At 37.7% G+C, this 15,121-nt stretch overlaps 1 protein-coding gene across 1 annotated transcript; it reads right to left on the bottom strand.

Annotated features, from left to right (window-relative positions):
- Positions 1–11,413: 11,413 nt before the first annotated feature.
- Positions 11,414–13,438, bottom strand: LOC110716789. The gene is made up of 3 exons (XM_021895417.1): positions 12,968–13,438; positions 12,109–12,685; positions 11,414–11,994 (listed from the first exon to the last, which is right to left on the bottom strand). The coding sequence occupies exons 1-3, from the start codon at positions 13,436–13,438 to the stop codon at positions 11,414–11,416; spliced, it is 1,629 nt and encodes a 542-aa protein (XP_021751109.1).
- Positions 13,439–15,121: the final 1,683 nt, after the last annotated feature.

Below are 15,121 nucleotides of genomic sequence, written 5' to 3'. Positions count from 1 at the left end.
GGGTACAAGTAATTGTGATCCAGCTACTAATTGCATGGCTTAATGCAACGTCTTTTTGGATCGAATTTGTGGTGTAAGATGCAAGAATAAAATACGAGGTGATCTTTTGCTTTAACTCTTAAACACCATATGTATAACCTAAGATCTTAAACACAATATGTATAACCTAAGATCTTATAGATTTATATCAACTTGAAACTTGCTAGGCTTGTCACTCACTTTCGTTTTCTTAACCACTAGATTGAAACAATAACGACAAGAAGCTTATCTATACTATATGGTAAAGAATGCTAAGGATACACATATCCTTGCTAACAACAAACATATATAATGCAACAAACATCATTATGATAGAGATCAGAACCCAGTTCATACATTCAAACATAATACCATAGTCTGCAATCACTCAGGAATAAAGATAAAAAAAATTATAAATCCTACCTAGTCTGCCATCATATTAACCTGCAGCAACTCTCGAAACATATTATGATAATTAGCAATGAGATTAGGCTTCAATATGATTACCCTTAAATGAACTCCAAACAACAGTGATGTTCCTAGGCATCCAACTCATCAAGCCGTTTGCGCTTAACCTGTAAATGGTTAAGTTTGAATCATTAATAAAAATCAGAAGACAAACAACATTTGCATCTGACCTTGTTGACATCTTATAGGGAAATTTCAACTTACAGGTGGTTTAGTCTTAGCTTTAGTAGCTTTTTCCTTAGACATGTTGCCTTTTTCCCGAGACACATTCGCCTTTCCTTTAGTTGTGCTTGTGGTGGTCTTTCCCTTACAAGTGCTTGCCTTTCCCTTAGAAGTACTTGCCTTTTGATTAGCCGTGCCTGCCGTTGTTGCGGTTTCGCCTTTTCCCTTAACAGCCTTACCTGGTGGAGCTGCAACAGCATTAACATCCTGTAAACATTTCAACAATTCATCATCAGACATTTGCATGAAAATACAGGCATTCAAAATTAAATACAGGTCTGAAAAAACACTTATGCGACAGAGGTTATTTTTGTTGCTGCTTTTCTTATACCCTGTTTCGGCCAGTGTTTTGAGACGTGAACCTTTTGGCCTTCCAGGGTGCCTTTTCTTAATAATTGGGTCTTTTGGCCTTCCAGGGAACAATGTTGCAATGGGAACAGAAATGTCACTGACCGCAGAGTTTGGATCTTCCTTGTCAGGTATCTCTGCTGTAGCGTTCTGAACTGAAGAGTTTGTTCTACCTTCCCCTGTTGATGAAACTTTATTAATGTCTCGGGAACCACCACTAATGACAGGAATTTTTTCCTCTCCTTCTTCACCATACCTTCATTAACAACTTTTGATAGTTTGGATAGGGTTTCAATCACCATTTCCATAGTCTGATCGTTAACCATCACAGCGGTTTCACATAGGGGCTCGAATTTTTCCATCATCTTGTTAAATCTCATCACATTCTCTGTTTCACCAGGATCATGGTACAACCTTCACCCTTGTGTGCTTCCGAGGTATGTCTTTGCGCCAGCGTGATAGTATGTATTTTTCCGGAATATTGAACACCAGGTTTTGATCAAGTATCCGAATAGAGTGTTTGCATAGTATGCCATGTGTCTCGAACTTCCGACAATCACATTCAACCTCACTCGTGCTCAAACAGAACGTAATAGTGTACACTCTACGACGATCAGTAATGATCTCCTCACTAGTCCAAGAAAGTACAATCTAAACACGATCCTCCACCTTATACTGAATTAGGTTTCAGATAAAACCTTCTCCTCTCGGACGTTGCAATACATCATTCTCAAACACTTTGCTTGGACTTCTTGAAACTTGGAGTCGGTGTATATCTTTTGGAATAACTTTTCAACTTTAAACCCACTAACCAACCTCCTCAACTACTTGGAGCATCGTTGATCTGCACTAACCTCATCACGAACCCTTTTTCCCAACGCAGTGCAATATTTTTGTGGGAACTTAAACAATTTGGTGTTATGGTTCACAAAGCCGTCAAAAAACCGATTGATGCTCTCCACCCTTTGCGTGGTCTTCATGCCGGCCTTAAAGAACTCTTTCATGTATGCCGGTACCCACATACGACTTTCTTTGTGGAGGCTTTCCAGCTATTTGTTGTCCTCCAACTTGTACTCAGAAAGAAGTGCAGCCCATCGCTCATGGAACTCATCGGGGGTAAGACTCTCATACACAGCCTCCTTAAGAGGGTTCTGGAATTCTTGGTAGCTGCAAAAAATTCAAGCAAAATCATGACATATAACAAAGTTTATGTTAGGATGAAATGTAGATAATATCTTTCATAGATAACCCACCTTGTTGGTGATTTGCACAACTTAATGAAAAAACAAAAAACAAAAAATCAAAAAAAAATAAAATTAAATATGCCAAACCTGAATTTCTCAGCCACAAACAATGAGCACTTTTCAACACACAGAACATCCAAGTTAAATGATATTAGTTGTAAAATTTTTGTTATACAGATAATTTATAACTTTATAAGAGTTCCGAAGATAAATCCTGAAACTTTGATCATAATATGAAATTCACTTCTGCATAAACACGCTACCATATGAGATAGAAATAGATAATACAGTACAATACATGTGATAAATAGGAAATAGTCCAAGAGACCACGACACAATATGGTCTGATAACACCAATGTAACTACTTACTAGCCTAGACTTCCTCTAAAAGTAGTGTGGAGTGAAGGAATTATCAGCCTAGCTTGCACTTACATGATTTTAGGATTATGGTTATGGCAACACAATGAAAACTCTTGACAAATTGTACTGAATAATCAATAAAAAAAATTTGCCAGTTGAGTCTTAAGCAGATATGACAATATGACATATAAGCCAACTTCACCTCAATATCAAAGCAATACAGATCAGAATACTAACACTAATATATTCAGATTCACACAGTTACTGCACAGCAACTATACCAAATCTTTATTGGGAAGCATTTTGACTAACCGTGCGTACTTGCCAAGTTTCTCAGGGATCTTGCTCATGATATGCCATATGCACCAACGATGCATCGTGTTTGGCATGACTTCAGCTAGGGGCCTCCACATGGCTGCCGCTTGGTCGGTCAAAATGGCATTAGGAGCTCGCTTGTTCATGCATGTCAGCCATTGTCGAAATATCCACGCAAACGTATCACAATCTTCATGTGAAACAAGAGCACAACCCAACAACAAAGATTGGTCGTGGAGGTTGACTCCAACAAAGTTCACAAACGAAAGCTCGTACTCATTTGTAAGATAGGTTGCGTCGAAACAAACCACATCCCCAAAGTTCTCATAAGCTACCCGGCTTCTTGCATCCACCCACAAGACGTCCTTAAGCCTCCCCTCTTCATCCAAACGTTGTGCATGGAAAAAAATTTGGTTGTCAGATTGCATTTTCTCAAAGTACTCCATCATTGCCACTGCGTCACCGCCTACCATCTTCAATCGCCTTTCCTTGTATACCTCATGCTGTAAATCTTTGCCAGTTAACAGTATGTTTTCTATTCCGTTTCGATTGGTCGCCATGCACCCGTGTATTTGACATACGGGCACCCCCTGCTCATAGTAATCCAACAACTTCTTCTTTACATTTGTGGTCATATGCTTCATGCGGTACTCCTTGACAAGCTTGGATAGAATCGGATCAATAAAGTGATTATGCACTAAGTGCACAGTCTTCAACTCCCAAACACCGTCTGCATTAACACTAGCATAAATTCGGGCCAAACATTGACACTTTTTTGAAGTCCTCTTCGATCCGCTTAACTCATCCTCACATACAACACCATAAACTAATCCACCTGAACCTCCAACCCCCATTGCCTTTTCCCTCTTCTTAGCTTCCCTCCTAGCCCTCATGTCAGGTCTTCCCCAACACTCACACTTCAATGTGGTTGCAATTGTCATACTCTTGTCCATCATAGAATTTACACCCTGCACCCTTGTCACTCCAAACCTAACCTGATACTCCTTATAATAGGCTTCAACTTCCTGCCAACATCGAAATACTATCCCTACCTTAGGCTCCTCAACAGTGATTACAGTCTTTTGGTTGCTACCAACAACCGTGTGTGTTGTTTGAACTGTTTTTATGGGGGATAAATACATCACATGCCTAGTAACACCATCAGTGTTACCACAGGTATCTTCAACTACAATTTCTTCTATGCCATCACCCTCCAAATCCTCCACATCAACACTACTCCTAATCTTAACTCCGCTACCCCGATCAACAACACCACTATCCCTTACCAGTTGCATTTCCATGTCCTCCAAAATATCAGTATCCATGACACCCTGTTTCCTTAGCTAACAAACCATACAAACCATACTATTTTAGGTAAACAAACTAACAACATAATTCTCATCAAATAATTTAACCCATATACACAAAAAAATTAACACACACTTTACTGCAACAAACAAAACAACCAAGACTCAGAAGTTTTTACACCATGTAAATCAAGCATTCCAGTACTTACAGAACCAACCAAAAAACATCAGCAAATATATTTATGACTAATCAATCGAAGAAAAAACCGTTCTTTTTACACAACAAAATGTTTACAGAATCCGCGAACTCACTAGAAACAAACCTCAAATGATTAAATTCAAGCCACTGAAAACCTAGTGGTTAAATTCAAGCGACACAAAACCGCAATTGATTAAATTCAAGCCACACCAAACAATAATTGCTATTTCTACCACATCACTAATATCAATTGAATCCCGACAAAACAAAGAAAAATATTACACAAATTGACAAATTCACTAACCTCTACTTCCACCGACCATGAGATCTGAAAACCGCCTCAGAATACGCACTTCGCCATTCGCAGAGAGAAGGAGAGAAGCTTTAATGTAACATAAATATGTTACTCTTTTACTGCGTGTCCTAATTGGAATCGTTTGATAAAATTAACGACATCCATCTCACTCAGCTACCTTTGCCAACTAAGCATGTCCCCACATATGTCTGCACAGCAGCACAACAATGCAAATAGTTGGAAAAAATTGCAAATATGCCACTAGAGAAACAAAACCCGTTTCTCATGAAGAGTAATTGGGATTCTCTCATTAATTATTATGACATTGTTTATTTGTTTTAATTTCAATTTCTACTATGTCTATAGATTGCAAGAAGCAGCCATGCATTTTGGTGAGAGCATCAAAGAAATTATTAATGAAGATTTTGGTAATGGCATGTGAGGATCTTACCTTGCTCTAATTCGCTCTTAGATTATATGCTACACTAGTGCTCTATCTTTGCTTCCTTCTATTTAATATTTAATTGTTATTTGCTATGTCCATCTCAGTAAACTTGTGGTGATTGTGTGTAATTTAATTGTTCATCTTTTTGTTGTTGCCTTAATCAAATGTTAATGAGGAATGACAAGTTACTACAGGAGATTCTGAACCTATTAGTCAACTACACAGAGGTTTTAGTTATAAGAGTTTCAGTTTAATTGACAAAACCAAAGTTGAAGTTAAAACAAACTATTCTTGACTTGACATCAATTGTAAGCCTAGTTGGGGCAATAGTGGTTGCTTCTGAAGTTTGCACTCTAAACTTAGTTGACCATTACTTGTGGAAACTTATGAATTAGAGATTATTGTTGTAAAGGGACACCCCATATATAGAACGCATATTGAAGATCTCATCTTATCTCATACAATCCAATTGATTTATAAGAAATTCTTCTTCTACTAGCTATATGCTAATTCAGCAACTTAACTTACAGTCTATGATGCATCAAAGTGTTACGCTTGCTCTCACTATGACTAGGGTTATAATTCAGTCATTTTTTTCTATAGGCTTGATCGTGCATTTTTTCGACAGGCTTGTGTTATTTCTGATCTTGCATTTACTTCTTGTTTAGTTTGTCAGGCTCATGCACATGTTTGTCTTGCTCGGTTGACAAGGTTGAAGGTGTAGATGGAAAGGACAGTGTTGTCATTTCCTTAAAGGGGAAACATTCACCATACTTTGAACAGGTTAGTTGGAGTTAATTGTATTCAATTTGGTAGACATTAAAATATTTGAATTACAATCTTTTACGTCTCTTAAGTAGCTTTCTTCCTAGCAGCCTGATTGCAAGTTTCAAATGAACTAGTTTGGTATGCTCACTTTTATTCATTAATTTATTAAAGCAATAATTTAATTATGCTGAAGTTGTTTAGTACAAGTCTTTATTTCAAGTGATTCTATTATGTGGAAGCTAATAGCTGTTCTCATAAAAATAGATCTTACAAACAAATAACTCTAACAATGCTACTCTTACTAAATTCTGTTTTTTTTTTCTTTCCATAAGGTGTTTTAATAATTGAACTCACTAATAATGGTTAATGCTACCAACAAATGATATGAAACGACTAAGCTGTTTTTATTTATTTATTTTTTATTTTATTATTATTATTTTTTATTTTTTTTATCCTCAGTCATTAGTATAAGTACAACTGAAAAACCATGAGCATATAATCCCTTTTTTTTTTTGTCCTTCAAAAAGTTTTATAAAATTGTCTTTATATTTTCAGCTAAATCCCGTAATTGATCACCTTTGTATCTCACTATAGCAATTTAGGCAAGATAGCCCAAGAAGGATAAATATGAAATAATAGCTCTTTCATATATTAATCATGGCAAAGTGAATTATATGTTGAATTGTGATAGATGGATAGCAAATATTTTAACTAAAATTGAAGGAGATTCAAATTGATTAATAAATGTTGAGAGCAAATTGTAGGGAAAAAAATGGCATTAGAAGTACTATGTATGAAGCTCTTAGTAGATGGAAATTTGGAGCAGAAAATCTATCTATCTATATTTATATATAGAACTTGCAATCGTAAAGTTCAACATGGAATTCATCACTGAGATTGTGTAGTCTAACATAAAGAACAAGCATGACTGAGCAGCTCATAATTTGGAGTATCTTTGTCAAGAATGAACCCAATTACACAACTGCATTCATTAAATATTTTTAGAAAAATGGACTTCGGTGAGTTTAGGAGGGACATCATTAGCAGCTTTTTCTTCATTATAAGTATACGTAGTGTATAGTAAAGGTATGCTTTGCTGTTGTATGGTAGTATTATAATTATGTCTCTTCTACTGTTTTATAATATACTCTTGGTCAAATATGAGAAGAGAGCTTGATAACCTTTTCGATGCAGATGATTGTAAAACCCATCACATACATCCCCTCCACGGAGGAAAAGAGAATGACTATCACTGCTTTGGAGATGCATGATTATGTGAGATGTTCAATTCTTTCTTTACTATATGTATTAGTAACTAGAGAGATGTCATTAACTGTTAAGTATATAGTATAAGACATAAATTGTTTGTCTATGTTTTTTAATACTTGTCTACTAGATTACTTAAGAGAGTAAGTTTAGGATTAGTGTATGGGAACACTTGACAATATATGTCTTCCATTAATTTTCTATTAGAATCATATTGTCATGATGTACCTTAATATCATTCTAAAGATTTTGGCAGCTTGATCGCATATTATTGGAATTTTTGGATGAATAGAAGTCAAATAGGAGGATATTTTTGAGAAAAAGAACTAGGAAAAAGGATAGGAGCAAACATAAAATTAATATTGGTTGGACGAAGAGAAAAAGCTACTATTTATAAGACTGCCCCTAAATACAAATTCTCTTTGCTTAGCAATGTGACGCGGGTTAAATCGGTCGCTACAATCTAACTCTCAATCAAACAATACTTATACGAACACCCTACAACCAAGTACAATGGCAAATAAAGGTTCGGTCCACGAGGAACGAGAGTAATTGCAAATCAATCTTAAACCTAAGCTAGTTCGAAATCAATGGAAAATGGTGTTCTAAAATACTACTAATAAGATGGAATAAATCAATAAGCTAAGACACTAGGGAGAACGGGAATCCGCCTAACCATTGGTAACTAAGCAACAAGGAATCACAGAGACAAACGGGATATGCAAAGACTATAAGTCTGATCAATATCATGTGATAGGAAGACAACGGGCAATACTAAGCTTGGATTTCTCATGCACTTAACATTACTCGATACATAATCAAACCACATTCAATAATGAAATACTCAATTCACAATCTCTTGTTCAAATCAAGAATATCATGCAATCAAATTCAAGATTCTAGGTTAGCTACTCCTATTATAATGAATTAACATGCAATCGCATATAATCAATTTAATCACAATCCGTTTATCAAAATCAATCCTCAATTACATAGATTACCTAGGCCGGGTTTCATCCCGAAACCCTAGCTAGGAGACTACTCACACATATTCATAATCAAAGCAATAATGAATTCCAAAAGCATAATAGATATAAACATGAATTCTGATTAAGGAATAATAAAGCTTGATTAATAAACAAGAATGAATAATACCAATTGTATTGATGCGAATCAATGGCAAAGTTCAGAACTTTGATATCCGTCGTCAATGAATAATACAAAGAATCTTCGCAAATCTTGCTTCAAATCAATCCAAGAAAACTAAAATCTCTAGAAATATCTCTAAGAAAACTAATGAATCTCTAATACTAGGAACGTTCTCCAATAACTCTCTACAAAGGCTCTCAAAACTATCTCTAAAAACTGTCTTTTGAATCTTCTTAAAGTTGGGCTTTATATACGTCTTCTAATGCGGAGAAGTCAAGCGCGCAGTTAACCCTGGATCAGCACGGCCGTGCTGAATTTGGCACGGCCGTGCTAGCTTGTCAGTAAGTAAACCGGATTTCTTCTTCAAATTGGCACGACCGTGCTATATATGGCACGGCCGTGCAGCTTCCTGGCACGGCCGTGCTAAAAATGACACGGTCGTGCTGAATATACTCTAGCACGGGGCTCATACCGAAGCTGACACGGGCACGGGCAACATCTGGCACGGCCGTGCTAATGGCCTGCACGGCCGTGCGGGTGCGTGGATACTGACACGGCCGTGCTATTGGCTTGCACGGCCGTACTGCCTTGCCTGGGGTTGCTTGCTTATAGGCCAGCACGGGTGTGCCTATGGTAACACGGCCGTGCTGCCTGTGCTATGTAATCAATGCACGGCACTTGAACTTCCTTAACTCCTCGGACTTCGGTCAAGGCTAGCTCGGTTACGCATCAAGGGCTCGGGATCCGATTAAACTCGGTTGATATTACCTGAAAACACATCAAAAACAAACCGAAAACCCGTGAAGCACGTAATATGGGGAACGTAAGCATAACAAGGTAATAATCGGCCAAAGCGGCCCCAAATACATCCAAAATCATCCTAAAATATGCTCTAAAGCGCGCCCTAAAGTGCGCTTGTCAAAACCCCCCAAGCTACACTTTTGCTAGTCCTCGAGCAAAAACCAAGGGAAACACACACAAGATCAAATAAACTATGCCATTGCGAACAAATCAAATTAAGCACGGAATGAAATCAATGGATCCTACTTAGAACAACCATGCACGGAAGGAAAACTCACTCAAACAAGCAACGAGACACACAATCCAAGATATCGTTGATCAAATGCGAACAAGACCTAAACCAAGCATAGAGAACAAAGAAATCATGCTTCCCTCTAAACCCGACCAAACCGGCCACGTCCTCCCCTTTTGCTTCAAATCACCACCCTAATTGGCCCCTCGTGATTCCTCGAAGGAACCGGAAAAAGTGATGTTTTGAGGAAATAACAAAGGTATCCCGACATCTCGATTACGCATAGTCTTTCCATAGGGTTGAAAGGTATCTCCCTCCACCGTTTGAGAACCGAACACCTCTAAAGTCTAAGGGTCTTAAAGGGTTGTAATGTATTGGCAATGGGTAAGGTAGGTGAAAACAAAAACAATAGTTCAAAAGATGTAATTCACTTTCCACAATCTCATTGATTCACATTCTTACACATCCCAAATTATCCATATAATACACACTCAAATGACCTCTTTTAAACTTCAAAACTTTATTTATGTGTCCTTGCCTTTTTCACAATTCGGACGGCTTTTCTCTTCTTCTCTTTTTTTTTTTTTTTTTTTTTTTTTTTTTTATTGAAGGAAAAATGACTTTCACATTACATATTTACAATTAGGCTCACTTTCACACCTGCTCAAACCAACTATCAAACTTTATTTCTTGATTAGTAAACAATAAGCTCAACAAACCTATCTAGGTAAACGCTTCACAACTAAGGGTTGGTAAAACATTGGCCATCGGGTTTGTAACACGGTTAACCAAGAATGGAATTAAAGCTCAACATGGTTAGCAAGTAAGATGATGTAAAAAGAAAATCAATTTGTAACAAAACAAAAGGAACAAAATAAGAAAAACGAAAAAGGTGCCCTCTTCCTCCCTTAAAAGTGTCAAGTCGGTCTCGGGAGCTACTAGTCAACACAAAGATCGAAAAATGCGTAATCAAGGATCCAAATATGCCACTCAACAAGAATGATGAAGGCTAGAACAAATAAACCTCACGGGATCTAACAAATAAAGCAACTACCAATCAAGGAGGTCAAATCCACAACCGGGAAGCGACTCCATCTTACCACAGCCCAAAGGCATAGAGTTTCACATGACAAAAGTGTTCTATTTCTACCCTTCGCCTAGACTCGTCCACATTGATCAACAATAGACTCGAACTGTGTATTCATCACTGGCTTAAGTGGAAATAGACATTCCATACACATTCATTCACATTTCGAATCCAACATGAACAATATTCCAAAATTTTGCAATTAGACAAGTTTATTATGATCCAAAAACATAGGAAAAGACTACGAGGCATATCATATAAGCTAAACCACACATCCTCATAGCAGAAGCTTTTCCTATCTAACACAAACATATGTACAACTAAGCCAACTGAATAAGTTGAAAGGCACATAACGAGGCATAAAAATCACATAAAATCCCAATCGACAAACAAGTGATCGAATGATATCAACATCAACGATCCCAGGTTCTTTAGAACCGATCAAACATCCTCGAACCATTCAACTTCTTCCTAAAACTAAGCTAACCTAAGCACACAAAAGCAAAAATAAAAGAAAAAGGAAAAATCTCACCGGGTGCTTCTTGAAAACACATTAAGACAACATAAAATGCTACCTCCATGGATCTTCATATCTGCATAGGTTAGATAAAAACAAACCCAAAAACAAAACAAAACACTCTTCTTTTTTTTTTTTTTTTTTATATATATATTAAAGCAAAAATAAAGAAAATCAATAAGTAACAATCAATAAGGAAACCATTCACCCCCCCAAGCTAGTATAGACATTGTTCTCAATGTTTGGCATCGAGATACTACCTAGAAAGCAAAAAGGGAAAGAGAAAAAGTACCTCATTGACTGAAACCCGGGTTGCCTCCCGGAAGCGCTTCTTTAACGTCATTAGCTTGACGTGACTCGCAACCGACGGATTAACCATAACCATAATTCTCCTTTGAAAAGGAAGTAAGCTTACCCTTCTTATTCTTTGCAATAGGCCTCGCCCCTTCCTTTGGTACGACAAACACCGGGGGAACCTTTCCTAGATGCGTAGGAGAAGGTTTAAGCTTTACTTTTGGCCCTTTATCATCTAGAGATCGCCCTTCCATGTCTCTGTTTTCCTCATTCTCATACAACTCATAATCATGATTAGTATAGAATAGTTCTTTACGCATATCAGAAACAATGGAATCAACAGTATCAACCATCATGCCATTATCAAAATTAGAACAAGGATATTTCATTGTTTTGTTCAAATCAAATTCTAGAACTTCCTTCCCTACTTTCAATGAAATCTTGGCACCCTTCACATCAATAAGGGCACCCGAAGTAGCTAGGAAAGGACGTCCTAGAATTATAGGTATATTAATATCCTCATCCATATCAAGAACCACAAAATCAACGGGTATTACAAACTTCCCAACCCTTAGGGGAACATCTTCCACCTTACCCCTTGGAAACTTGATCGATCGATCGGCTAACTGTAGGGATATGTTAGTAGGAAGAAGTTCTCCTATATTCAAACGTTGATAAACAGAATATGGCATGAGACTAACACTAGCCCCAAGATCACACAAAGCATTATCAAAATTCATTTTATTAATAGCGCATGGGATTGAAAAGTTACCCGGATCTCCTAACTTAGGAGGCATTTTGTTCATTATAATTGCACTACATTGCTCAGTGAGGTTAACCGTTTCTACCCCATCACAATTTCTTCTACCACTCAAAATATCTTTCATGAACCTAGCATAATTAGGCATTTGTTTTATTGCATCAGTGAATGGTATAGAAAGGTGGACTTGTCTCAAAGTTTCCAAAAACTTCCCGAATTGGGCATCAAGCTTATGTCTAACATGTTTTTGGGGGTAGGGGAGTCTATGTAATAGGTCGGGTTCTTTGGCTTGAACTCCCTCCTGTTCTTTTGGGGCCTCATCAATTTTATCTTTTTCAATGGTCCTCTCTTCCTCACTTTCAATTATGTTTTCAATGATAGGTGGGGTCACAGGTTGACTCTCATTTGATTTTACTTTGTCATTCCCTATCAAAGTCTTTCCACTCCTAGTAGATATTGCATTAACTGTGTTCTTAGGGTCAATACCTTGGGATGGGAGTTTCGAAGTACTAACTCCATCTTTTATAGCTCCGGCCAATTGGGAAATTTGGGTTTCCATCATCTTATTATGTGTCATCACTTCACTAAACTTTTTATCGGTAGTAGCCATGAAAGTGTTGAACATTTTAGCTTGGGCCTCCATCATCTCCTCCAAGCTAGATCTCTGTGGTGGTCCTTGAGCATAATAATTATCATTAGGAGCTCGGGGACCACGCACATTAGATTGTTGGGGATTTTGATTAGAGTAACCTCGGTTATTGTTCCAATTTCCCCTATTGTTATTGCCGTTTCCCCCTTGGTTATATTGCCCTTGGGAATTATGATTCATTTGATTATTTTGTTGGTATTGATTTTGGAAATCATTACCAACTTGATTATAATTATTCCCTCTTTGATTAGGTGGTAGATATCTATTATTATCATTCCTAGGTCCATTATCATAAGACATAGCATTGACCTGTTCATTATTATATCTACTACCATCGTTATTATTAGGATCGTGAGAAGGGTTAAAATTACAAGCATTAGCATAATGATCATAAGACCCACAATTATCACAGAAAATACATCCATTAGGCATATTAGGAGTAGAAAAATTAGGATTCATACCTCTCCCCTTAGATTGGGAGGGAAGATCTTCGAGCTTCTCCTTAATGGTTGACATCTCCTTCCCGAGATTCGCGATTTGTGTTGTCAAGTTGCTAATGGCATTGAGGTGATCTACTGAGTAGACCGCCCCTCCACTCTTGTTCGTTGTATCGCGCTCGCCGTCTTGCCAATCCATGTGGTGTTGTACCACATCTTCGATGATCTCAATCACTTGATCTTCCGTTTTGTTCATAATTGGACCACCTGCTCCTGCATCCAAACTCGTCTTTCCTTGGGGGCTCAATCCTCCATAGAAAATTTGTAAAACTTGATAGGTAGGAATTCCATGGTGCGGGCACTCCCTTTGGTACTCCTTGTACCTTTCCCACGCTTCGTAGATCGACTCCCCACTCCTTTGCCTAAAACCTTGGATCAAGGCTCTAGCATCGGCTGTCTTCTTTTGGGAATAAAATCTTCCCAAAAATGCCGTCGTGACATCGTCCCAAGTGTGTAGAGAACTTGGTTTGACCTCCTTCTCTAGCCACTCAAGAGCTCTCCCGATGAGTGAAAACGGGAAAAGCTTTAATCTCACGAATTCTTGATTCACCCCGTTGACTTTTATTGTATTGCAATACTTCTCGAACTCGTTCAAGTGAGCCAAAGGGCTCTCATGTTTAGCACCACTAAATTGTCTCCGTTCGATGAGGGTGATCATGGCGGGCCGGATCTCAAAATCATTGGCTTGTGTGGTGGGTGGAGCAATCCCGCTTGAAGCTCTATATGCTCCCGGAGTTCCCAACTCCTTAAGTGGGCGTGGCGGCGGCGGATGAAGTTGTTCGTTATCCATTTGCGTTGGTTGTGTGGTAGGGCTTTTCGATCTTTCTCTCGAGGTCGAGGTCCTTGATCGGGATCTTGACCTACGGTTGTTTCGGCAAGTCCTTTCGATTTCAGGATCGAATGGCACTAGCTCTCTGTGTCTAGACCTGCGCATAAACTCTACCAAACCAATCAAATAGCAAGGCTACAAGTGTAGCCAAAAGGAAAAGAAAAATGAAATAAAACAAAATAAAAAAAGTGAACTAGACTCAAGCAATCAAATAGCAATTATCAAACACCGTTCCCCGGCAACGGCGCCATTTTGACGCGGGTTAAATCGGTCGCTACAATCTAACTCTCAATCAAACAATACTTATACGAACACCCTACAACCAAGTACAATGGCAAATAAAGGTTCGGTCCACGAGGAACGAGAGTAATTGCAAATCAATCTTAAACCTAAGCTAGTTCGAAATCAATGGAAAATGGTGTTCTAAAATACTACTAATAAGATGGAATAAATCAATAAGCTAAGACACTAGGGAGAACGGGAATCCGCCTAACCATTGGTAACTAAGCAACAAGGAATCACAGAGACAAACGAGATATGCAAAGACTATAAGTCTGATCAATATCATGTGATAGGAAGACAACGGGCAATACTAAGCTTGGATTTCTCATGCACTTAACATTACTCGATACATAATCAAACCACATTCAATAATGAAATACTCAATTCACAATCTCTTGTTCAAATCAAGAATATCATGCAATCAAATTCAAGATTCTAGGTTAGCTACTCCTATTATAATGAATTAACATGCAATCGCATATAATCAATTTAATCACAATCCGTTTATCAAAATCAATCCTCAATTACATAGATTACCTAGGCCGGGTTTCATCCCGAAACCCTAGCTAGGAGACTACTCACACATATTCATAATCAAAGCAATAATGAATTCCAAAAGCATAATAGATATAAACATGAATTCTGATTAAGGAATAATAAAGCTTGATTAATAAACAAGAATGAATAATACCAATTGTATTGATGCGAATCAATGGCAAAGTTCAGAACTTTGATATCTGTCGTCAATGAATAATACAAAGAATCTTC

The sequence above is a fragment of the Chenopodium quinoa genome, unplaced genomic scaffold (assembly GCF_001683475.1).
Source record: "Chenopodium quinoa cultivar QQ74 unplaced genomic scaffold, ASM168347v1, whole genome shotgun sequence".
Taxonomy (NCBI): Eukaryota; Viridiplantae; Streptophyta; class Magnoliopsida; order Caryophyllales; family Amaranthaceae; genus Chenopodium; species Chenopodium quinoa.
Note: the sequence above shows the minus strand (reverse complement) of the source record. Positions and strands in the feature narration are given on the sequence as shown.

Excerpts from the sequence above, each read along its gene's own strand:
- LOC110716789 (XM_021895417.1), bottom strand. The coding sequence starts at position 13,438 with ATGAACAAAACGGAAGATCAAGTGATTGAGATCATCGAAGATGTGGTA. Across the intron at positions 12,686-12,967 it reads GAGGGAATAATTATAATCAA|TTTAGTGAAGTGATGACACA; the intron begins GTTGGTAATGAT and ends ACCGATAAAAAG. Across the intron at positions 11,995-12,108 it reads TCCTAAGTTAGGAGATCCGG|GAGAACTTCTTCCTACTAAC; the intron begins GTAACTTTTCAA and ends GTTTGAATATAG.